Source organism: Pongo abelii, chromosome 5 (assembly GCF_028885655.2).
Source record: "Pongo abelii isolate AG06213 chromosome 5, NHGRI_mPonAbe1-v2.0_pri, whole genome shotgun sequence".
Classification (NCBI taxonomy): Eukaryota; Metazoa; Chordata; class Mammalia; order Primates; family Hominidae; genus Pongo; species Pongo abelii.
In genome coordinates, this window is record NC_071990.2 from 347,306 (window position 1) to 371,962 (window position 24,657).

The 24,657-nt window shown below is 40.0% G+C and overlaps 1 protein-coding gene across 5 annotated transcripts in view; it reads right to left on the reverse strand.

The window, feature by feature from the left end:
* Positions 1-396: 396 nt before the first annotated feature.
* EXOC2 (exocyst complex component 2) overlaps positions 397-24,657 on the reverse strand; it is a 204,859-nt gene continuing 180,598 nt past the window's right edge. For 2 of the 5 annotated variants that reach the window (XM_054556853.2, XM_054556854.2), the window contains exons 24-28: positions 14,867-14,922; positions 12,643-12,765; positions 6,392-6,453; positions 4,211-4,270; positions 397-2,001 (exon numbers count right to left, since the gene is read on the reverse strand). In XM_054556853.2, the coding sequence (XP_054412828.2) occupies positions 1,908-2,001; positions 4,211-4,270; positions 6,392-6,453; positions 12,643-12,765; positions 14,867-14,922 (395 nt within the window). In that variant the 3' untranslated portion in view covers positions 397-1,907. 5 annotated transcript variants of the gene reach the window in all.

Below are 24,657 nucleotides of genomic sequence, written 5' to 3' on the forward strand. Positions count from 1 at the left end.
CGCTGGAAGGAAGAGCTGAGCGGTGGTGAAGTCAAGGACATACGGAGCCAGAGTGGGAACATGAGTCCTGCTACTCACTGCCTTGCAGTCTTAGAGAAGTCACCAACCTTTCTCTAAGCCCTGATTCCTTCCTCTGCTAAATTGACATGACGGTAAGCTAGCCCACGTGTATCATAAGGCTGCTGTGAGGATTCAACAAGGCACTTCATGGTGTGCCTTGCACATGGTAAGTCCCCAGCAAACAGAATTAGCAGGACCTGACAAATGGTTTCTGACAATGTGTTTACCAATACAGGGTTAACCAGAATGTAAGTATTTTGAGTGTTAACAGTAGAAATATAAAAAGTTATATAGCAAATGAAAATGTTGAAATAAAGACACTTAGGGAAAAATGTCTAAATTACAACTTACATCAAAGGCAGATTCTTTATTGGCTGAATGTGCTGTACTAGATATTTAAAATAACACAAACATTCATGATTGTGGTTTTTAAATGTAGCTCGCAGTTGAGTTAGATACAACAGTTAACATACTTAGGAAAGACAATTCTTAACAGCTTTATCAAGCACATTTGTAAAAGATTAAACTTTCATTTCCAGTTAACATGATGTCCCCCCATACACCAAATGAACCAACACATTTATTTATTTTAAATAATGAAACTGTACATGGTTACACTGCTCTAAAATTACTTGCATTAATGAGGACATTAATTTTAGCATTTAAAAAAGGAGATTTAAAAATAACCATACAAAAATTTGAAAACCCTGAGAAGCTGACTACAAAGAGAATTCCTCAGTTTTCAGATGCAACGGTGCGATGGAGTTGGGTGCGCAGCTGACTGTGAGAGAAGTCACGGTGACCTGAACCTATTCCAGGAAAGCCAGTCAGCAGTGAATATGGGGCAAATGCACGCGGCTGGTCTACAGCTCCCACTGCCTGGTGACCAAGGAGCATCCTGAAGTTTCAGAGAAGAGACTGTGACAGCAGCATTGTTCCAGCTACTGAGCAAGATCCTTCAGCAGGTAAGAAGTGGCAGAGACAAAGTCACCTGCTGAAGGAGCGGGCAGGGAGTTGGCCATCCATGCAGAGCCTGGCCTTTCCTTTAGGCGACCCTGAAGTCTGCAACCGCCCCGCCAACACCTGGGAGTGTAACACAGTGCCTGTAACACATTCACACTCCATCACAGATAACACACAGAGCCTCAGGGACTGCCACACGTGGATGTGAAGTGGCGCACATCAAATTAAGAGTGAGTGAGAATGAAAGCTCGTGCTTAGCTCTGTGAAAAATAAAAATCAGACAGCAAAATGCCAAGTTAAATCACAGACACCTGGACCACAAATAATCTACCCCAGTTGTAATATGTATTTTAATGGAGACCACAAATTTTTCCAAAAACATGCTTGAATTAGAAAACTTAAGGCCATTTATATGAAATAAGGGTTTTAAGCACAGCTGTACAGTTAAGGACAGTAAGAGCTCCAAAGATGTCTACATATAACTTTCCAAATCTCTTATCAGTCTCTCCGTGTGTCGTGGGAGCTGCCTGCGCTTCCGTGAATGGGACACTGAGAAATGGTTCAATATGTGCCACGCCGTTCCAGAACACTCTCTGCAGAAGCAGCTCTTCCCACAGCACTCAACCTTCTGCTGAGATGCAAAATATATTTTAAAATGAATTTTAAAGTCATAACAGGGTCTGATCTAGTAAGAATGGCAAAACAAATACTTCTTGGGCATTTCAAATGAGGTCATTTTAGTTGAAATGTATACAACAATTTTTGAAGTCAGGAAGAAACGAGAAAAATGGCAAACCCAATGTTTAATACACCAAATACCTTTAGGGTACTTAGAAAGTGAACAGTCTTATTATTTTCCTGGACTTCCTTTATTTGGCAGATATTTATGTTTTCATCATGGTTGAAGAAGCTGCTTGGAAACAGGTGAGCTGCAAGTGCATGCTACTCTTGAACTTGTTCAGGAGCTCTTCCAGTAACCTGCAGGAAGGAGATGCTTGTTTTACAGCCTGACAGATGGGGTGGCCTAGCAACGCAAGAAAACACCAGGGGAGCCAGTGTCCGGCTCTGCCTGTGCTTGCTGTGTTGAGAAGGCAGCTGAAAAGTTCTATCTATGGATCCTTAACTCAGCAAAAGAAACATCAAAGAAGTTGGTCAAATAAGATATACTGATATACGTATTTATGTTTGTATAGAAACATCTCCTTCCTATCCCCTCCCAAGATTAATTAGATTCCTCCCTAATACAGACTGATGTTTGGGCCTATTCTTTTTTAGAAATTCAACTCTAAAATAATTTACACACCTTCAAATTCACTTTTTGTTAGACGGTTCCATGAACGTTGGCAAAGCCATACTGGAGTGTAACAGGCAGCACGTGGCATGGTTGCACCCTCTCCCCTGCTGCCCCTCTAGTCAGCCTCTTCCCTAACCCCATCTCCCAGCAGCCACTGCTGACTTTCCCTTCCTCTTATTTTGCATTAACAGATATTAGAGAGTGGGGAGCGAAAGCAGTGAGTTAACCACCAGGGGAAGCAGGGTTACGGCTAATTCCACTAGGCAAATCACTTTGCTACCTGATATCTCAGTCTATTTCCCCGACTGATCTGGATGTAGTCATCTAATTTTTTTTCCTTTTCTTTTTTTTTTTTTTTCAGATGGAGTTTTGCCCTTGTCACCCAGGCTGGAGTTCAGTGGCATGATTTCGGCTCACTGCAACCTCCACCTCCCAGATTCAAGCACTTCTCCTGCCTCAGCCTCCTGAGTAGCTGAAACTACAGGTGCATGCCACCACAGCCAGCTAATTTTTGTATTTTTAGTAGAGACAGGGTTTTACCATGTTGGCCAGGATGGTCTTGATTTCCTGAAGTCGTGATCCGCCCGCCTCAGACTCCCAAAGTGCTGGGATTACAGGCATGAGCCACCGCGCCTGGCCCTAGTCATCTAATTTTAAAGCTAGAAAGGATCTTAGAGTTTTCCTGGTTTGGATGCAGCAACCAAGAACTGGGTTTAACAGTACTGAGGTCAAGAGATTATTTCACGGTTTAACAATGTTCAATATTAGGTTTGCTGTGGGGATAGCATTCTAACATAGTCCTGACCTGGGGCTACTTCAGGGTGTGTATTGTTCTTGACACGCTACCTTTTGAGCCCTGTTCACATACGAAACGTAGCAGTGATTGTTTTAATCTTTTATCATATTTAAAGAAATGAACAGGGTTTGGAACCACTTCAAATAGAGGCTGGAAGTTAGTGAGAGAAGCAGCAAGAAAATGGAAGAAAGGGCTGACTGCAGGCACTGTCTGCACAGCTGCCATGCGCCCACGTCAGACGTGCGTGGGGTGGGGCGGTGATGCCCCCCCCCGGGACTGATGGGCTGGTCGTCTGCCTGCTCTGTGTGTCGATGCCATGTGACAGCTTCCCGGCATCGCCAGCCCATGCGCTCTCGGCCGAGTCTGCCCTGCATTCACGGTGCCAGCATTTCACCCTCAGTGCACCGCATGTGCCTGTCTATGGGCGCCCCATAGCCACGTGCAGAGGGGGTGGTGAAGGAATGAAGACTGCCTCAGCTGGGGGGAGCCTGGGCATTTATGAAATTTACCTGGCCTGGATTTTCTCCTAGGTCCGTTTCCTGTTCTATGAGTAGTAAAGTTTAAATTCAGGTTGAGATCATCAGTGTGGGCTAATGAAATATATATGTATATATAAAACTTAATTATGCCATATGTGCACATCTACTCTTTCATAACATTTTATATTTTATAGAACACAAATACTACTGAATTACTCAAAGATAAAAAAAAATCACTGACTCCTGTGTTTTACTATGCTGTCTTTTTTCCATTACTTCTTATTCAGTAAACTATGTTAGTAGCATACACAAGTCACAGATAGCGTTCTTTAAGACCTTTTCTGTACTAGTCAGTTGAAACGAGAGCCAGCTTCTAAATTCTCCTAAACCCAGAAGAAAGGTCTTACCTTATTCTGTCACTCGGAAGACATGCAAGTTACAGGTGACGAGATGTACCTACTAACGCTATTAAGTAGGTACATCTGCTTATTCTGATTATTTGGATTCTGCTCTTCCTAGAATCCAAATCATTATTATTACTTTTTAAAAGGTACTCTAGGTAACAAAACCTTGTTGAGCACATTCAACTGGCTCCTAAGAACAGCACACAGGACTTACTTTTTATCTGCTCCACTGGAAAGCTGGGGCAGGGCTTCCAAAGCCTGCTTAAAACTTGACCTGGAACACACACAGCCACACTGAAGTTGAAGCCTTGCACAGGAGAACTGCTGACAAATTCTTAAGTATCCCTTAATTATTGAGAAGCCAATAAAAGCCAGTGAAGCAAGGAAATACAAGAAAAAGTAAAAGTGAAAAACAATAGAAAAAGTAAAAGTGAAGGTGTAGCTACCAGGTGGAGGCTTTGTAGCAGCAGGGTCAGAAAAACTCAAATAGGAAATGAAACGCAACTTGAAAAGCTAAAGGAAAAACAGATCATCTCTGAAAGGATGCTACTTGTGATAGAGGAGCGCTTAATGTGAACATGTTTAATTTAAAAGGAGTCTTTCAAAACAAACTGGAGATAGTTTCTTTCCTTTCTTACCAGTTAGTTACTCTAAGAAACGGGGATGACCTTTTGAAAGATGACACACAGTGGGGTGTTTGTTTACAGTATTTGGCATGCACAGGGCCTGATCTACAGCCAATGTCTTATAATAATTAAATACAGTCTACTTAAAACTTGCAGAAAAATGGAGAGCTATATAGATGCTTTAAAAATTCAACAGAAGTTCTTTACATGAAGGTAAAAGGAAAGAATTTTAAAAAGATAACTTTGGGATGTTTAGCTTTTACAAGGAGAAAGTATTAGAAAAATTACCAAACCAAATGAAAAGCATCACAGGGAAGACTGTGTGGTAATAACTTGTACCATTCACAAAGGAACAGTTAACTTTTTTATGATTGGTTAAGGTGAAGAAATACATGTAATTATTCTTGACTTTAGGGAGTCGTTGCTTTTATACTGTAAAAACATCCTCCTCAATCTACCAAGAAATACGTTTTTGAGCAACATTCCTCAAATCAGGGGCAAGTGTCACAGCAACAGGGAGAAAGACTAAAAAGTTCCAACAGAGTCATAAAACCTGGTGCTGGGCATCTCCAGCTGCTCCCAGGAGGGCGCAGTGGGGTGTGGGACGGGTGGCTTGGCACACTCAAGTCCCTTCCCACATTCAGCGGGCTCTTTCCTGGCGTGGAAGCCACTGCCGCTACCTCCACTATCAGCTTGTTTCTTATGAACCTCTTTTTGATTAATTGAAAGATATGTGATGTAATTGTTTTGACAGTATGACGATAATGATAAACACTACGTATTACTGGCAGGGTACTGAAAATTAAAAAGTGATTTGGCACATTTTCTCATTTAACACCCTCAAAAGCTTGCCTAGAATACTTTAATCTTCCTCTATAGATGAGTACCTTATACTCTGTAAAACTAAGTCAGCAGGAAGAAAGAGTAAGCATTTACATGAAGTGTGCACACATCCAACATGGGCTGGGTGCTTTCCATCCTGTTAGCATGTCATGCAGACAAACGATGGCTGGGAAAAGGTGTGGCTAAACAATGAACATGGGGGCCCGCTAAAAAAATGGCTGCTGGTGAGCTGTGACCAACGGGAATGAAAGGCTAACTTCATTTGTTAGGAAAAAATGGAAAAAGTCTTCCATTGCAAAGGTGACAGTAAGAATGATAGCAAGCCATGTTATCAGATGCTGGAAATGAGTGAGTAAGCATATTACAGTGTCCTCAAACATTTCATTTGCATACTACTTGGCTTCTCAGGCACATCAACAATATAACCCAGTATTTCCTAGGTAATGTTGCCCATGTAGTAAACAATTTTGCACAGGCAAACAGTAGTTCTGCTTCACTTCACCTACTGATACTTCAATGGTAGGAAATCCTGACTTTCATTCAAAACAGCTAAAAATTATCAAATTTCCACTACAAAATTTTGCAGAGAAACCACAAGGCTTCCTCTTATACTGATATTTACAGCACTTGAGCTGTCCTTCAGAATCTGCTATGAACAGATTAAAACTCAGTTCTTATCCTCTCTTTAAGAAGTATGTCATACTCTGCTGTATTATAAGACTAAGATTTGTCAGTAGTAAATGAAAAAATTATATTAAACCCCTTTCATTTACATTGTGTTACAAAGTGGCCTTGATATAAACTTTATCACATCACAAATTCATGAGCATGTGCTCTGATCAGTCATCTTTACAGAGGACAGAATTGAATAGTAAGACAACCTTTATTTTTAATAGAGCACTCAACTAAAGAACACTGCCACTTACTTGCTTTCGGGTGTCAGGTAAACAGCCACAGTGTCCCTCAAAGCACAGATTTCAAGTCTCGCCTGAAAATAAAAAGTGACAACAGGAAAATTTATATTATCAAATATAAACAAGTACTGAGGTGAAGGGTCTCCAGTCTGCTCATCATAGGATGGGGTTGGGGTAATACCACCATGGTGACTGCCAGTCATGAGTAGAGTTTCTAAAACAGTCCGAAGAAATTTGCTACCACAAAATGTTCGTTGACTGAAAATTAACTTGTAGTCAAGGATGACTGTGTGAGGGCAGGGAACTAGATATCTCACTATGAAAAGTACAAACTGTGTCATGATTTTCCAGCCATCTGTATTTACTCTCTAACCACTAATTTTTCTTTTAGTCTTGCAAGAGGAAAGACACTTTGAAACACTGCCCTGAAAGGGCCCGTGCCCCACAGAGGTAAGGATGTGGCTTGGTATGCTTCCTGACACCTATGCCCTTCCAGGCACACTGCCTTAATCTCAAAAACTTAACTATGCTCTATGGATTCAATGCAATCTCTATTAAAATCACAGCTTTTTTTTTCCTTAATGGAAATTGGCAAGCTGATTCTAAAATTCATAAGGAAATGCAAGGCAGTCAGAACAGCCAAAACAATCTTAAAAAAGAGTAACACATTTAGAGGCCTCACACTTTCTGACTTCAAACATACTCCAAAGCTAAAATATATTTAAATATTGTATACCCTCATATTTATGATCAACTGCTATTCAACAAGGGTGCCAAGACCACTCAGTGGGGAAAGAACAGTCTCTTCAACAAATGGTGCTATAGGGCAACTGGATATCCACACGCAGAAGAATGAAGTTGAATCCTTTCCTTAACACAAAAATTAACTCAACACGGATCACAAATCTAAATGTAAGAGAAAATTATGAAACTATCAGAAGAAACCCAGTGTAAATCTTTGTGACCTTAGGCTAGGAAACCCTTCTTAGAAATCATGCTGAAAGTATAAACAACAACAAAACAGATAAAGTGGACTTTATTAAAATTAAAAATCCAGTGCTACAAAAGACACCATCCAGAATGTGAAAGGACGACCCACAGAATGAGGTATCACTTCACACCCACTAGGATGGCTATAATCAATAAGAGAGACAATAACAAATGCTGGTGAGGATGTAGAGAAATTGGAACCCTCAAAAATTGCTGGTAGGAATGTCTGCCACTTTGGAGAACAGTCTGGCAGTTCCTCAGAAAATTAAGTATAGAGTAACCATATGACCTAGCAATTCTGCTCCTTTGTATGCACGCACGAGACATGCAAACAGATGTCCACACAAGAACTTGTACAGGAGTGTTCACAGAAGCATTCTGCATATTAATCAAAGGTGGGAAAAAAAAATGCCCATCAACTGATGAATAGATAAATAAAACGTGGCATATTTAAAGTGGGATATTATATGTAAAAAGGAGCGAGGCACTGGCACATGTCACAACATGGATGAACCCTGAAACATTACGCTACATGAAAGAAGCCAGTCACAAAGGGTCATATTTTCATGTTTCCATTTATATGAAATTTTCAGAGTAGACAAATCATAGAGATAGAAAGCCAATTGGTGGTTGTCTGTAGGGGGAAAGGGTTGTTTGGGAGGCAAATGATTAGACTGAGTCTAATCTAGCTTTGGGTCAGGGGTTTCTTTTGGGATGAAATGTTCTAAAATTGATTATGGTGGTGACTGGACAGCTCCTTGAATATACTAAAAATCACTGAATTGTATATTCTTTTTCTATTGTAGACAGATCGTATGCTATATTAAATATTTCATAAAAGTTTTAAGAAAAAAGTTAACCTTTCACTTCTACGCAAGCATGAGTAAGTGTGATCTGACATACAAGTCAGTTTCCTGGGAGCTCCAGCAGACCCACTGATGATAACTTGATTTTCTGAAGTAGGTGCCCACAGTGAGTGGGACACACAGGAGAACATTTAAAAGAAATATCCCTTATTCTCAAGGAGTGGACAAAACATAAAACAATGATAAAAGACAAAGCCAGCTCTTCACAGTTTATTAGAAATTCTGTAAGCCATCTAGATCAAAGCAGATATATATGACACAGGATATTCAGTGACCTTTTCTGTTTGGAAGGCAATTGTTTGGTTTCATTTTTTCAGTCCCTTAGAAGCCTGAAAAACAGTATATAACTAGAAAGTTACAAATGCTAGAAAGTGACAATTTCTGTCTCTATTTTGTTTATGTTCTAGTATAGGTAAAAACAGACCTACCAGGAAAAAAGGTAGAACTTTCAGCTGACCATTTTAGGAGAAAGATTAAATTACTACAAAACCAATCTTCTGGTAGAAATTTTATTCAATCAAGGTGATAGAGTGTTTTAATTAACCTGTAAGTTATGCCAATTATAAAAACTGTGGTTAGCTATATAATACCTACAAAATTGTAATCCAGAAAACATCATGCTAAAAGATCTGCCAAAATCACCAAACTGTCACTCCCCTTTTCACCAAGCTCTCAGGACAGTTCTGGAGTTTGGCACCTAATTGCCTATCAAAGGTTAACCTGCCATCCCTCTCAGAGTTATGGCGTCAAGGAAGGAAGCTCTCAAAGTCATTCTTAGTGGGAGAGTGAAGTGGGGAGTTTAGACTCACGACCTTTTTCAAAATACACGTCTGTCCAGGCCCGAGGAGGTCTCAAAAACTAGAGGCTGGAACAGTTTGGTGGCCAGTAGTTTCTGGACATGTGTATGTGAAAAAATTTTCCAGCTAATTCTGAGATCACTTCCCAACCTCTCCCTGCTGGTTTTGAGAGTGGTTTAGCCATCAGATAAATGGATTACGGAGGTAATGTGTAGAGACAGCAGATGCCTGTTAAAATTCCAAGACTGCCAAGGCCCACAGTAGCCACTGCAACTGCCTGTTAATTCATCTGTAGTATTACACAATTTACACTACTCATCTCCTGTGATGGAACTATTATAATAACCATGACCTTTCAACTTAAACTATAATATCAAAGATCTGATAAATCAATTTTCAGAGAAAACTGGTGGCAAATGGAAATACAGCAGAAGCTTTTGTAACAGATTTTCCCCTAACCAAATTGTCAAGTGCTCTCTGCTCTTTTTTTTTCCCAAATATGTATTTTGAAAAAATTTCAAATGTATGGAGGCTTTGAAAGCACTTTACAGTGAATGCCTGTTTACTCACAGGCTCTCCCAGTAACACAGCCTCACATGACCACATGGCTTCCATCCGTCACTCAGTCCTGTAGCTCTGCTCCACTCAGTGTGCATATCATTAACTACAGTGGACTATTTGCACCATTTTTTTTTAAAGTTAGAATGTACACACCACACAACAGACAAATCTCGAAGTGTGGTATCTGATGAGTTTTGACTGATGTATACACCTGTGATGGAAACCCAGATCACAATACAGAATCAGCACCCTGTGACGATCCCTAAGGCCCCACCCTAGGAACCCCCACCACCCAGAGGAAGCCACTGTTCTGAGTTTCTCAGCACAGTTAGTTTTATTTGTTCTAGAACTTCATGTAAACGGAAACTATACAGTATACGTATATGTCTGTGTAAGGATTCCTTCATTCTGCATAATGCTCCTGGGATTCACTGCGCTGTATCAGTAATTCTCTTTAATGTGGAATAGTATTTAATTGTATGAATATATTAGTTTATTTACTGTATTGATGGACACCTGGGTTTTCAGTTTTTGATTATGAATAAAATGACTACGAACATTCTTATTTTTTTGAGAAAGGGTGTCACCCTGTCGCCCAGTCTGGATGCAGTAGTGCGATCACAGTTCACTGCAGCCTTGACTTCCTAGGCTCAGGCAGGCCTCCCACCTTAGCCTCCCAAACAGCTGGGACCACAGGCACACAGCACCACACTTGGATAATTACAACAATTTTTTTTTTTTTTTTTTTGTAGAGACAAGGTGTTACTATGGTGCCCAGGCTCCTCTGGAACCCATGGTGAACATTCTTTTTTTTTTTTTTTTGAGATGGAGTCTCGCTCTTTCGTCCAGGCCAGACTGCAGTGGCGCTATCTTGGCTCACTGCAGGCTCCACCTCCCGGGCTCACGCCATTCTCCTGTCTCAGCCTCCCGAGTAGCTGGGACTACAGGGACCCACCACCGCGCCCGGCTAGTTTTTTGTATTTTTAGTAGAGGCGGGGTTTCACCGTGTTAGCCAAGATGGTCTCGATCTCCTGACCTCATGATCCACCCGCCTCGGCCTCCCAAAGTGCTGGGATTACAGGCATGAGCCACCACGCCCAGCCTGAACATTCTTATAAATATGTTTTGTGTCTCGAACCCATGGTGAACATTCTTATAAATATGTTTTGTAACATTTATACAACATATACGAAACTGAAAATATGTTTTCAGTTCTCTTGCTTAAATAACTAGGATTGGAATAGCTGGGTCATAGGGTACATATGTGTATGTTTAGTTTGAAAAGAAAGTGCAGGAGCTTTTCCCTAAGTAGTTGCTATATCACGTCCTCAGCGACGTGTGAGAGCTCTAGTTCCACCGCATCTTGCCAACGTCTGCTAGAGTCAGTCTTTAATTTTTATCCTGATGGATGTGCAATGGCATCGCATTGTAGTGTTAATTTTCATTTCCCTGCTAACTAACGATGTTGTTCATCCTTTCATGTGGCTGACGGGTCATTCTTACACTTTTGAAAATCTAATTACATGCATGCTGGATATTGTGACATTGTCCCACGGGTAGGGAGCTCCGCTTATTTTTTTCCCCCAATTATCCTTATTTCTGTTGTCCATACTGGATAATTTCTATTGGTTTCAAGTTAACTGACTTTAAAAAAATTCTATTATTATCATCTAGTAGATTTTTAAAAATTCATCTACTGTGTTTTTCCATTCCAGAAATTCCATTTAGTTCCTGTTTTAGGGTTTCTATTTCTCCGCCGAGATTTCCCACCTACTGATTTATGAGGAGCGCAGTTTCCTTTACATCATCTGATGCAGCTGTGTTAAAATCCTTGTCTGCTAATTCCAATACCTGGGTCATCTTAAGGGTGGCTTCAGGTGATCATTTTTTGTATTAGGAATGAGTCATGTTTTCCTGGTTATTTGTGCATTTCAATTAAATTTTAATTCAATTAAATTTGTATCCCGGACATTGTGAATGTTATGCTGTGGAGGCTGGATTCTGTAATATATCTCTAAGGACTGTTGATTTTTTACTTGTTTGTTTTAGCAAGCAATGAACTGATTTGGACTCTAATAACTCTTGGCTCTTGGGCAGCATCCAATTCTTACTTCAGTTCTTCTAGCCTTAGCTGGGCTGGTTGGAGTGGAGTCTGACCATGCATATGGAGAGACTCCTCTCTGGGATACCTCTCTCACCTACCTGTAGTTGTGGCTGCTCCAAAGCCTGTTTTTCGAGCCAGAAAGCACGTTTTGTATGGAGTTTTAGGCATTCCTGGACCTGCCTTTAGGTTAAAATCCATAAGAAATAAGAAATTCACGCAGGTGCCATTTCCTCTAGAATCTGCCCACCAATGGTCGTTCTCTGGTGTCTTCAGGGATTTTTTCAAAATTAAAAAAAAATTTTATTTTTTGATATTTAAGTTTACAGTTGTTATCTGTGGAGGGCTGGCCTGATAGAAGCTTCCTCAGCCATGACTGGAAGAAGAAGGACACTGCTTTTTGAAACTCACTACCACGCTGCCAGCCATCACATGAGGAGCTCCCAGGCAGAAGTGCACTCTTGCATCTGCAGGCACGCCTCAGCAACTACCAGCTGGTTATGTGCATGCCAAGGGCAACTGGTGTTTATGGCAGTTATAATTACGTAATTTAAACAAAAGAGACAGTTATTTGTTGTTTCTATGCAAACTGCACTGCATGCTTTCAAAAGACTTATTAAAAGCAAGTTGTTAAAAATTTCCTGTGGAACGGAACGTCATGAAGATAGTTGGCAAATAAAAACAAAAATCACAAAACTTTTGAATGATTCTGCATTCAGATAATTTGGCAGAAGTCTTTAAGGTCTTGCTCTACTGTAAAGAAACAGAAACTCTGAAACTTGTAGACAATGCTTCATGGGTATGGCTTATGCAAGAAAGAATATGAACTTCTTCAATCAGTAGATCCATTAAAAGAAGCCTGTCATATCATAAGATTGATGACTAAAAACATTTTATATGCTTTAAATAACAACAGAAGTTCAATATTAAATTGAATGATTTTGTTACCTGTAAAGCTCCATTTTTGCTGAAGGATGAAACACACTGCATCAGTCGACTGAGCTCTTCAGAAACTGCTTCTATCACCTTGGATAGTACCCGAGGGACCAGTTCTTTGGAAATAGTGAACACCTAGTTTGAAATAGGAAGACATGGTGCTTTGTGGGGCTTTCTGACTTGAATTTGTTAAAGACAAAGTAACATTCAAAACAAAAGAAAATCAATAGGACTTCTAAGTCATTTTTAAAAGGCCAAAATTATAAATGAAAGGAAGATACAGACTTATATTTAAATTCTATTGACTGATTAACAACAAAAATTCTCTTAAAAATACAGTATTGGCAAATATAATTTTGAAAGGGATTACTCATGTTGATAAAAACTGTTTTGAACATTTCTTTTTCCTCTTGCCCCTTTCACTGGAAAGAAACACCTCTAAAGAAGAAATTAGAGAAATAAAAACATACTGGGTCAATATTTTACCACAATTTAAAAAAATACCGTGTCAGACTCTTCTTAAACTCTGACAAACACCATTTCATATGGGGTACCCCATTCTGTATTGGACAACAAGCCCCCCCACACAATTTTACACATACTGTACTAAATATGTATTTCATTTTATTTGACTTACATTATTTTCAAACCTTAAAGTTTGAGACTTTCAAACTGAGAGTTACTGTCTTTGGAGATTTACTGAAACATCTGACTCTCCTGATTCATAAATGAAAGTAAATCATATTTTCTTTTTAAGCTTTTCCTTTTTTCAGATTAAGCCACTAGCGTTACATATTTGGATTAACCCAAACATATTGAGTGTCCAAGGACATTTTTGGCAATTTAAGATTATGTAGCAAATAGTAAATATTATGAATGAAGTTCTCCTTTCAGTCATTATAATCCCATGGCAATTGATAATGGACATTAACAAAAGCTGCCTCACTAGGAATCAGCACCATCACTACAATTTCCACAGATCTCACAGTTGTGCCCACCTACTGAAGAAATGCTTCCAACAACTGCACCTAAATTTGCACTTTGGGCTCAAATTCTATAGGATGCTAACATAACAAAAACAGAATTTTTGTATTTTTTATAAGATCACAATTAAAAATATTGCTCATTATAGAAAGATCCATGTGGTGACTTCCTGCCTGAGTTAAATCCTATAAAAACTCTCTTGTTAGAGATGAATTTCTATGTTTCCCTTTCATAAGAACTGGAAACTGTAACGTTCAATAGTTTTCTTTCTGCTCTTGGCGCTTCAAACTTCTAGCCAAATTTAGGAACCGGGTAGTGTTATCTTTGTTTTCTCTGATCATATTTGGGTTTCACTCTTAATTAACCATGTTTTTTCAGTTTACCTTGATGAGCAGGCAGCACAACCCTAAAAACACCCGTCTTGGATGCTTGTCGCCCAAGAGGCACCCGGGCAACAGTGGAAACGATTGAATGGTAGCCTCTTTGATCTGCCCCACTTTCTCTGGTCCCCCATTAGTCTGTGAGCCACAGCCACTCTTAAAGTGTTGGCCAAGCAGTGAGTAACAAATCCTGAAATTACTGAATGAAAACAGGCAGTCATAGATCATGGTGGTAGCTCTGGTCTCTTCTTTCAGTGTTCCTCAGAGGAGTCCTCCTAACCAGGATGTTCACTGAGGATGTTAGCACAAAGCTTAAGATGAAAGCGTGTCAAGTGAGAGCAAGTTTTCACATGGCCCAGAAGCAACAGTACTGTCTGCACAACCCTAAGTCAACCACAGACAGGAAACCACGCATCTGTTCCAGTGTCGGCCTGCCCCGAGTCTCTTCCTAAGCAGTGTCTGCCTTTCTGGAATCCCAGCCACTGCTACAGGAATCAGATACCAGTGCTTATTTGTACACTGGCTAAAAAGAGGTTAATGCATTTTCCAAGATAAGGGATTTACTATTCTTTGAAGGATAAACATCCTTGCAATCTATCTTTACCTTTCAAATATTAATGAATTTAGCTGTAATTATCAAAGAAAACATACAACTTCAGAAAAAGACTCACAGTTAAACACACACACACACAGATAGAGAGACAGACAGAGAGAGACAGACAGACAGTGTGAGCAAGAGCTGAGCTGTATCTTATTTATACCCAAGATACATTCTGAGGGAAAAAAAGACCACCATAAAAATAATCAAATTTGCATCTTTCTTTTTTTTTTTGGTTATCTGTATCTCTTGGGAACATCTAATGATACCTTACCTCTGCATGCACGGCAATTATATTCACCAGTGCTTCTTTTAAATAGTTTCTGACACCTGAAATTGAAATAAAGGAGAGAAAGAAGGCATTAATAACAACACAAGCTCCCCTCCCCTGCTGGCAGGCCCATACCCCATGCCTTAGAGTTTTCTGAGGAGAAACAGAAAGTAACACCACCACTATTTCTTTTCGAGAATCAAATGGTGAAAGGAGTATTTCCATACAGGTCAAAAAGAAAAAAAAAGAAATGAGTTTTCTTTTATTGTTTTTCATTTCTGTCACTGTTTATGCTCTCTATAACTGGCGCTCAGTCGGCCTCAAAATGAAAATTTAAGAATGTTCTTCAATTTCTTCACGCACACACACACAGAATATATATAGATATGTATCTATATATACCGTAAAACATATATGGTAAAACATATATATGCTGTAAAACATACACACACACGCAGTATAAGCAATAACAGACGAAATACAGAGGGTGTTTAACAATGCTTATAAAATGCACATTAAATATCAATTATAGCATCTTACTGCCAAAGGTAAAAGTAAGTTATTGAGCAGAAGGACCATTTTCATCCTAATGAATCACTTTTAGGAGAAACTTCTTATAAAACCACACTGAATTTGATTCTGTAAGCAAGTTAAAGGCTGGACAAAATAAAATATCAGATTTTAGGTACAGGTTGAATGACCCCCACTTTGCTCAAAAGCAGAAACACACAGGATTTAAGAATGCGGGGCCTGAGGTCTGACTATTGGGGACCAAACCCCAGTTTCGACAACTGCTAGCTGTGACTTTTGGCAAGAAGGCTGTGAGCCTCAGTTTTCTCATCTGTCGCAGGAGAATAATAATTGTCCCACCCTTGGGGGGTTGCAGTGAGGATGAAAGGGGATGCATGCCATAGGTCCTGGCATTCACAGGGTTCACTAAGAGCTTTCATTATCATCATTTTGCAGGAAAAAAAACCCCATAAAAACAAAATACTGTTTTATTGTGTTTCCAAAACAATTCCTTTCCCTTGGAGTGGGAGATTCCAGATGCCTTCTAGAGCTGCACACACTGAGAACATCTTCTCTATAGAACAGGGAAAATGCTGCACTGGAAGAGCATGGATGTTCCCAGTAACAACATTAAGGAAAATACTCTCCCAGAGTCTCATCCACGCTACTGGTTAGTTGGGAAAGTTGAGATAGAGATCAAGAACTATAACCAACCTTTTGAACAGGCATTTGCATATTCTAAATATAGAACTAGGTTTTGATTCTGTCACATACTATGGTATACAAATAAGCACACAGTTTTTCTTTTGAGGAGCCAATTTCATATATAGATCAATATCAAGGGCATAGATATATATATCGATATATATATAGGCATATATAGATATATATATGCCTATATATAGAGAGATATATATATGCCTATATATAGATATATAGAGATATAGAGATCTATATATGCCTATATATATAGATACATAGAGATATATATGCCCATATATATATATGAAATTGGTTCCTCAAAAGAGAAACAGTGTGCTTATTAAGTCTATTTTGCTGAGACGGCTGAGTGAAGAGTAATTCAATATAATCCAGAAATTAATGGGTTCTTCCTGAGAAAAAGGGTAATTGCAAGGTAAGAAGTCTTATCTGGGAGGCAGGAGAGAAGAACAGAAAGAGCCTGTTGTAAGTGAAAGTGAAATAAACGAACTTGTCTGGAGACCAGAGAAGCTTTCTTCCTGCGGGAGGAAAGCCACACCCCCAGGTGTCCCCAGACTGCTCCCGCTGCTGTCGGGGGCACTGGGGCCTGGGCTGCGCCACTCATACCCTCCGGGCAGCCCCACCCAGGGGCTGAGATCGACGTGCTCAGGTCTAGAGTCTCTAAGCCGCACGCCATGGAGGACCAGGTCATGTAGACACACAGGTAACATACATACTTACTGAAAATCGAAGCACAATAGTAAGCTTCTATTTTCGATGCTCTAAGGAACAGAATAAAAAGTTCACAGCCTCTGCCCTCAGTGAGAACCGGGGTCCTGTCAACACTCCTGCAAGGACAAGTGTCAGGATTTGGGGCTCTAACGATGTGCTACGGTGCAAGGATGACTGGAAATGCAAGGGCAGTTTTTAACTTTTGAAATTCCTCAGTGTAAAAGAAAAGAGTGGGGGCCAGAGTGCTGACTAAAAAGCAGAAAATTATACTTAGAGTGAAGCCAGGCAGTGTCACATGCTCAGTGACAGCCTGCTGTGAACTCGGCTCCCACTGGGACCCCGACAGCATAAACACTTCCTGGCAAGAACCCACTCGCCTAAGCATTACTAAGACGACGCCCCATAAAAGAGGGTAAGTGTAAACTGCTCAATGCAATTCTGAAGACAAAGCTATGAATGGAAAGAATAAAGGCACAGGACCCTTTGAACCAAAAGAACCATATTTTTGTGGATAGAAAATTTGAAAAAAAAAAAAAAAAAAAAAAAAGCAAGCTTCCTATTTTGGGTTGAGCACAGGTTTCACATGGATAATATAAGGAGCTCAAAGACATAACCTTGGACAAGAAAGAACTTTTGTATTTCTAGGAGATTTTATCTTTTTGAATGAAAAAAAGGAAATAATTGCCTTCTTTCCCCTCATACAAAAAAAACGAAATAACTGCTTCATACAAATAACTGGTAATGTTGGAAAAAGAGAAGGGAAAAATGTGTGGTCCTGGGTGGACAGGAAATGGTGCCGCTAGTCAAACCACACATCAGGCCAGTGAGGTTCAAAGAGACAGCATTCAACTGGATGCATCAGAAAGGGCGGGAGTGAGGCGGAGCTCTGTGAGCTGCCATCATAACCTCCCAGTGCAGTGCCTGTGCTGGTATTATAATTTTTGGTAACAAAAACTTTAATATAAAAATAAATCATTGATTGTCTCTCTCCAAAAAGCTAATCACTGAATTAAATACAGGAGCAAGTACTTTTTTTTTTTTTATTACCGATTGGGCTGAAATTGTTCATTCTAAGGGAATGGCTGAAAGTTCTCATTCATTCAAGTAACATAAATTTATTGAGATCCTACTACATGGAGGATGCCAGTAGGCACATGGCAGAGGTGCTCAAGGCATATGGTGCTCCAAGTAGAACACATATATCTCTCCAGTATATGTAAGACCCCAAAGTGCTTAGTTATCACAAGTTTTACCTGCCAATATATGCAGGATGGTCATATGAATTTTATGTTGTAAAAAACATCTTTGCCCCATTTACCCTGACGTGGTATTATGCATTTGCGAGCCTGTATCAAAATATCTCTTGTAACCCCTAAGTGTATACACCTACTATGAACCCACAAAAACTAAACATAAAAAAATTTATACTTCAATTTAAAATAATTTGTTATATGTTTGGTTGCTATATTTATTATGTGAAGTCCTTAAATGGTTAAAGAATAGTACTGGATAGGAACAGAGGAAGGGCAAAGGGCCTAGAGACCAGATAGTGTCCGTGTCTGGGAAACCGGTAAGATCTCTGTGGTCCTCCTCGTTCAGAATTTCGCTCCCTTTCTCTCTTCACTCCTGCCACAGCTGGGTATCGGCCTAGGGAGGGACAGCCGAGTAGCACGCCTGCACCTCGCCCTCCTCCTCAGCCCGTCCCACGGGCTCTTGGGTCCAAGTAAGACTTTGACTCCCATGAAGCACTCACTTCCAACTGCTTGTTTTCTGTTTCAAAATGTTTCCAAGATCTGTCTGTGGGAGGATGTCAGCTCTTTCAAACACCTGTGTCCAAAGAAGCCCGTGTTGGGACAGGCGCTGGGGTGGCCTGGCTCGTTGGCTCCATGCGGCTCTGATGGCCAACGCCGTTGGCAAGCGGTAGCCATGTGCTTTCCTGACTGAGCAGAGGAAGGTGCTGGGAGCCGGGGCAGAGGCTTGGACATCCACACACTGAGAGGAGACCCAGACCAGGCAGGGGCTGGGAAGGTGACGTGGGGCTCGCCTGTGGCCTCGCAGTCTCTTCCTTAAATGGGAGGTCAGATGCAGAAGGTGAGGGAGAGGCCGTCAGAGAGGGGCTGTGTGTGCATCCGTTATGGAAGCGGCTGAGGCTTCGCAGTGATGGCAGAACAATGTGTGGGATGAGTTTCAAAGGACCTCAGTTATGGCTCCTGGCGGCAGGACCAGAATCTGATTTTTGGTGACAGAACTTTTTTCAAAGGGCCAGTGACGGTGACAAAGGGGTCATGCTGCAATTATTTTTGGTGGTGTATGTTCTCCTCCCATTGAATTTCATTCTAATGTCACTATTATTAACGCTAGTGCTTGATAATTCCTTTTATTTTTGGTGGTGTATGTCCTCCTCCCGTTGAATTTCATTCTAATGTCACTATTATTAACGTTAGTGCTTGATAATTCCTTTTATTTTTGGTGGTGTATGTCCTCCTCCTGTGGAATTTCATTCTAATGTCACTATTATTAACGTTAGTGCTTGATAATTCCTTTTAAGTTTATTGAGGTGACAGAAAGAACACTTGAGATGGAATTTTCTGGCTAACCCATACACCAATTGTATGCCTTTCCACAACTCAGCTTATCTTTCAGACAACTGCCTACTCTGGGAAACGGACAGATCACGAGACCCATTTTGCTAACAAAGCTGTTATGAAAATGCCACGTATGTGCAATTCCCCCATTCTTCCAACACGTGCTGTGTATCTATCACGTGCTGGGCATCAACAGGTGGTGATATAAGAAAGTGGGCAAAACAGACAGGACCCCCCACCCTGAGAGCTTACAGTTCAGTGGGGAGGAGCATCTTGTCAATTCTAAAGTAGTACACATATTTCAGGTGTTAATTTAAAATTAAAGACATAACAGTTGACTAAAAAGCATAATGACTAGAAAAAGCACACTGATTTCTCTTTCTGAAATACAAGGTATTAAGTTTGGACAATGGTCCTGCCATGACTGTCTTTAGCTGCTGCAGATCCTAGCTGTACATTAATTCTTTTGAGTGGTACAAGGAATGGCTAACAGTTGAGTTTGCATATAGGAACACAACAATGGCAAAAAAAAAAAAAGATGAATACAACATGAAATATGGCTGTGATGTGCTAGAACTGGAAACATTTGTCCTTGACAGTACTCCTCATTTTGCTGGTTTCATACATAGTCCTCAGAAGTCAGAATTTCAGTTCAACTCTTGCCATACTTTGCACTGGTGTTGAGGATGGCTCGATGTCAAATGCCGGTGATGGCTGGGGAAGACTTTGCTTCTGTGGCGACATCTGAGCCATGGCCTGAGCGAAGACGATCGGGGGACACTGACAGAATTAGACTGGGCCTCAGACACTCATTACTGAGTAGTCACCTGGGAGCAAGTTTCTGAACTGCTCTGACTTGTAGCTTTCTCCTTGGTAAAACAGAGACAACATTTAAGTGGAATAACGTTTTTAAGAAGCTAGGGAGGCATCTGCCAGACAGCAGGCAGTCAACAAATGGGAGGTGTTCGGACGACCCCGCCCCACCCCACTCTGCATTCCCAGGTGCTGCCTGGATCCACCATTGTCCTCGCGGGCACTGTGTCCCCGGTCCCACTGGGGCAGCTCTGCAGTCATTTGTGTGATCACTCAGTTAACCACTGTCTCCCCTATTGGACCGTACACTCCACAGCACAGGGATCATCTGCCATTCTCCTTCTCATCATAGCCTCAGCTCCCATCTCAGAGGTTGGCACATAGATGGCACAAGATGTTCAAAAATATCCATGAATGACAAAGGAAGGCAAAGACCATGTCTGTCTTGCTCACTACTAAGTTCTGAAGACTTACGCAGTTGATAAGTGAATGAATGAGGGAATAAATACATCAGAGAAACACCTAAATATATGTAGAATTCTATAATGCTCAAGTCAGAAGATATCTGAGTCATCTACTAAAAGCGCCTTGGCATACATGGAAGGAAGGTATTCCTTGGGAAAGCATGCAATCTCTCGCTTCTCATAGGATTTTGGAAAACAAAGACAGTCCTTTTGAGCATCAGGATCCATTTGAAAAATATAGTTTGAATAAAGTAAGTACAGTAGTAGAGAATATTGCTGAGGCTTAATCTATTTGCTTTCCAAAATATGCTTTATTTTTCCAGCAATATACTGAAATAATGTCATTAGGTATTTGCTGAATGCTCCCCACGTACTGAATAGTAGGAAGATGTCCAGATATATTAGGACAGAGTGAACACATAAGTGTGTAAGGAAACCTGAGTTTTAGTTTGTGCTCCAACAACAGTGGGCCATAAAATGCCAAATTTATGGTGCACACAATATTAGGGAAGGGGTCATCAATGTGGACAGTGTGCCAAGAAAAATATAAGGCAAACTGATCTGCTCCTTGGAGTTAAAGGTTACATTATTATGGTGCAGTAATAAGTATTGTTTTTAAAAAGGTTTCCCTTCAATAAACCCCCACAACTTTCCATGTTATTTAAGCGAGGGAATGAGAAACAGTTTCTAAGCATTTACAACATGTATCTCCTCCACTGTCTGAATATGAAATTAGAATGTGTCATGATATTTGACAAAAAGTGTCCCCACCCACACAGTATCAACCTAGACTACCACTTAGCAATTAATCTAGTAGCCCAGTGTGGAAATTCCCCATGGAGAAAACAAGGCTCATCTCTACTGAGCAAGAACTTGTAGGCTGTTTCCTGTAAGCCAGCCGGTATAACCCAGCATATTCTCCAGCAATGAAGATCTTGTTTTCATGCATCAAAATAGTAGAGCAGACTTCTTTCTTGGTATATTTGTCAGTTTCCTCTTTTAATCATACAGGAAGGTCACTCGATTTTGGAACAGGCAAACCGGCACACTATTAAAAATACTTATTGAGTGTCCATTATTATTACATGCAGGACACTTTTCCAGGGGCTGGGGATATAGCAGGGACTACACACACACACACACACACACAGAGCAGTGACTACACACACACACACACACACAGAGTGCTCCTCCACTCACAGGGATTGCACTCTAGTAGGGATATGCCCAGGTTTAATACGACAAATGACCATCTTGCACACGGGAGAGAAGAACCTTACACTGTCTTTAAACAGTGCAAGAAAGAAAGCAAATGCATGAAATACAATTGTTCAGGCAAACAATAAAGCTTACATGAGAAAGAGAGGGCTTTTGCTTGATGAGAATCATTCATGAAAAAATAATCCCCTTTGCACGTGGATGCCCGTGTTCCTTTAGTGCTGATCTCATGGGAATAATGCCCAGCAATACCTGATACCACATAATGTTCAGCTGTGTATTGGAACGACTCGGATTTAAATCTTAGCTGGAAAATCAGTTAATCTGAGCTTCTAATTTTATGGGAAAATGCTCTGTAAAATAAAAAGTGTTCTACAGGCAGACAGGATTCTTCTTCTTAATAATTTGGAGAAACCTCATTAGAGAAGGTAGACATTAAAGAATAAAATATTTAACACTTTGGATTCACCGAGTCTTCGTCCTTAATTTTTTATTCAGAAAATTAAGTAATTAAGTATTTGTTGTAAAGAACACAGTCGCCCAATAAACTTCTCTTTCATCCTTCTTAGGAATAACCACTACTGGCAGGTTAGTGTATGTTCTTCCAGATCTTTTCCTATGAATATATTTTTTTTCCTAAAAAATGAGATGTTACACATTCTCTTCTTGAAAGTTGCTAAATTTCATTCTGTCATCTATAATAATTTTTTAATTGACTATACTTTTTAGAGCAGTTTGAGTTTCACAGCAGAACTGAGCAGAAGGTGCAGAGATTTCACATATGCTGCCCCGCCTGCCACCACATACACACAGCCTCCCCAGCTGTCAACCTCCCCACCAGAGGGGTGCATTTGTTACAGTCGAAAGACCTACACTGACATGTGTCACTATTACCCAAATTCCACAGTTTACATTAGGGTCAATTTTGGTGGTGTAGATGTTACAGGTTTGGACAAATATATAATGACAGGTATCAACCATTACGGTAACACACACACAGTAGCTTCACTGCCCTAAAATTCCTCTGTGCTCCCTCCTTCCCCAATAACCCCTGACAACCACTGATCTTTTTACTCTCTCCATAGTTTCTCCTGTTCCAGAAACTGTCGTATGGTTGGAATCACACAATATGCAGCCTTCTCAGTTTATCTTATTTCACTTGGTAACATGCATTAAGGTTCCTTCCATGCCTTGCTCATTTCATCTTAGTGCCGAGTAGTATTCATTTTCCGGATGGACCGTAACACAGGTATTCACCTACTGAAGGATTACTTGGTTGCTTCCAAGTTTTGGCAATTATGAATAAGATTGCTACAAGCATTGGTGTGCAGTTTTTGTGTGGATGTAACTTTTCCACTCCCTTGGCTAAATGCCAATCATGGATTTTATGGTAAGAGTATGTTTAGTTTCATAAGAGGCTGCCAAACTGTCTTCCAAAGTGGCTGGGTAATTCTGTAGTCCCACTAGCAATGAAGGAGAGATCCTGGTGCTCCACATCCTCACCAGCAGTTGGTGTTTTCAGTGTTCTGGATTTTGGTCATTCTAATAGGTGTGCAATGGTATCAATGGTATCTTACTGTTGTTTTAATTTGCAATTCCCTAATGACACACAATGTGGAACATCTTTTCATATGCTGATTTTCCATCTGCGTATTTACTTTGGTAAGTTGTCTGTTAAGGTCTTTGACTTAAGCAAACAACCTGTTTGCTCTTCAGTGCATACGTATCTGCCTTATAATTTTTGATGGCTGCTTAGTATTCTAGCATGGATGTATCATAATCTATTTGACCATTCTACTATGGGGCACTTATGTTGCCTTTTAATTTACTACCATAAATAATGCTGCAATAAACATAGATTCTTGGATTCTAATACAACAGTTTACGTAAGATATCTTCCCAGAATGCAAAGGTATTCAAGCTATTCAGTTTTCATGGATTCTGCCAACCTATCATACAAAAGGCCACACAAAATTATACTCCTATTTCTTCATGCCTTTTTATTCTCTTAACTTGGATTCTCTGATTACTGTAATTAATAGTATCCCTAATATATGCTCCTCCTCAGCTATGATAGTCTATTTTAAAACATTCTTAACAGCTATTTGACAAAACTTTTCATGAAAATAAAATAAAATTTTAATACGAAAATTGAAGGAAATTTACTAGAAGTTACACAAGATTTACTCTGACTGTATAAAGAGTGTCTGAAAAGTGTTGGAGAGGAAGAACGTGTTGTAATTACAGAAAACAACTGCTACGCCATCTTAACCTATACCAAGAATGCAAACTTTTCCATGAAGTACTTCCTGTCATAATTGGAAAGACGGCTCCTTTAAACACAGGCGGGTTTCAAGGTACTCAGCCTAATGTTGTTTTGATGCATAACACTCTTCATTCAATACTATAAGAAATCAACCCTGGAAACTCTGGAGATACTACCTACTGTATAAACCACATTTCCTGTTTTTAACCCCTATGCCCCAAATCAGTTATCACTCCCAGTCTACTGGTAAAAATAGATTCAAAAATACTATAAATATCCCACAATGTACTTTTTTTTATTGTCAAACTGAAACACTACTGAAAAAACTTCGGTGTATTTTTTTCAAGTGAATTATCTATTCAATTACACTCTGAATACACATTATCGAAATTACTGCCTAATTAAAAAAAAAAAAAAAGATAACCAGAAACTGTATCACTATTAGTAGAACAGAGAGAAAGTCCTAACCATTCTGCAGCAAAATCAGCTCTTGTTGGACTAACGAAA